This window comes from Ursus maritimus, unplaced genomic scaffold (genome assembly GCF_017311325.1).
Source record: "Ursus maritimus isolate PB19 unplaced genomic scaffold, ASM1731132v1 scaffold_34, whole genome shotgun sequence".
Lineage (NCBI taxonomy): Eukaryota > Metazoa > Chordata > Mammalia > Carnivora > Ursidae > Ursus > Ursus maritimus.
This window is the reverse complement of record NW_024426008.1, coordinates 28,429,731-28,430,581: the sequence shown is the minus strand read 5'-3', so window position 1 is coordinate 28,430,581 and position 851 is coordinate 28,429,731. Positions and strand designations below refer to the sequence as shown.

General features: G+C 68.7%; 1 protein-coding gene across 1 annotated transcript in view; it reads left to right on the top strand.

Moving 5' to 3' along the window:
* Positions 1–851, top strand: part of WNK2 (WNK lysine deficient protein kinase 2) — a 128,292-nt gene that overhangs the window by 13,167 nt on the left and 114,274 nt on the right. Inside the window, 1 exon segment of the mRNA XM_040620395.1 lies at positions 10–357. Coding sequence (XP_040476329.1) covers positions 10–357 — 348 coding nt within the window.

Here is an 851-nt window from a genome sequence, read left to right as displayed (position 1 = left end):
GCCGCGCAGCCCGGCGCCCCCGCCGACCCCGGCCCCGAGCCCGCGGGCGCGCAGGAGCCCGGCCCGGACCCCGCGCCCGCGCCCCCCGGAGGCCCCCGCGAGGAGGAGGCGGCGGCAGAGGCGGCCGCGGGGCGGGAGGACGCGGCGGCGCCCGAGGCGAGGCCGGAGTCTGGGCGCACACGCCGGGAAGAGCCCGAGGAGGAGGAGGACGACGAGGACGACCTCAAGGCCGTGGCCACCTCCCTGGACGGCCGCTTCCTCAAGTTCGACATCGAACTGGGCCGCGGCTCCTTCAAGACGGTCTACAAGGGGCTGGACACCGAGACCTGGGTGGAGGTGGCCTGGTGCGAGCTGCAGGTGAGGGCGCCGGCCGCAGGTGGGGGTGGGCGAGCGCGTCCCGTGCGGGGCGGCGCGTCAGCCCTTGGGGGGCAGCCGCACCGCCTGTGTGGTCGAGGTTGGACCTCCCAGCGTGTGGCGGTGAAGTGACACAGTGTGGGTCCACGCTGAAGAGTGGGCGCGTGGAGGGCGTGTCCGTCAGTCTGGCTGTGACCACCCAGGTGGTCTGTAACCACCCAGGTGGTGTGTACCGTGGCCTTTGCAGCAGCAGTGTGGACGCCCCGTGTTCCAGGTGCTCTGAAGTCTTTAATGGTGTAGGCGCCCCAGCTGGGGATGCTTGAGGGGCTGCTTCTGACCCGTGGTCGGTGCCAGGTGGGGCTGCCCCAGGCTCGGACGCCTCGGGGGGCCTCTTGATTCCTCCAGGGCCCGTTGCTTCACAAAGCGGATGTGTGAGAGGTCTTAAAACCAAGTCATACAAAATGTGGGTAGGAATTTTTTTTTTTTTTTTTTTTTTT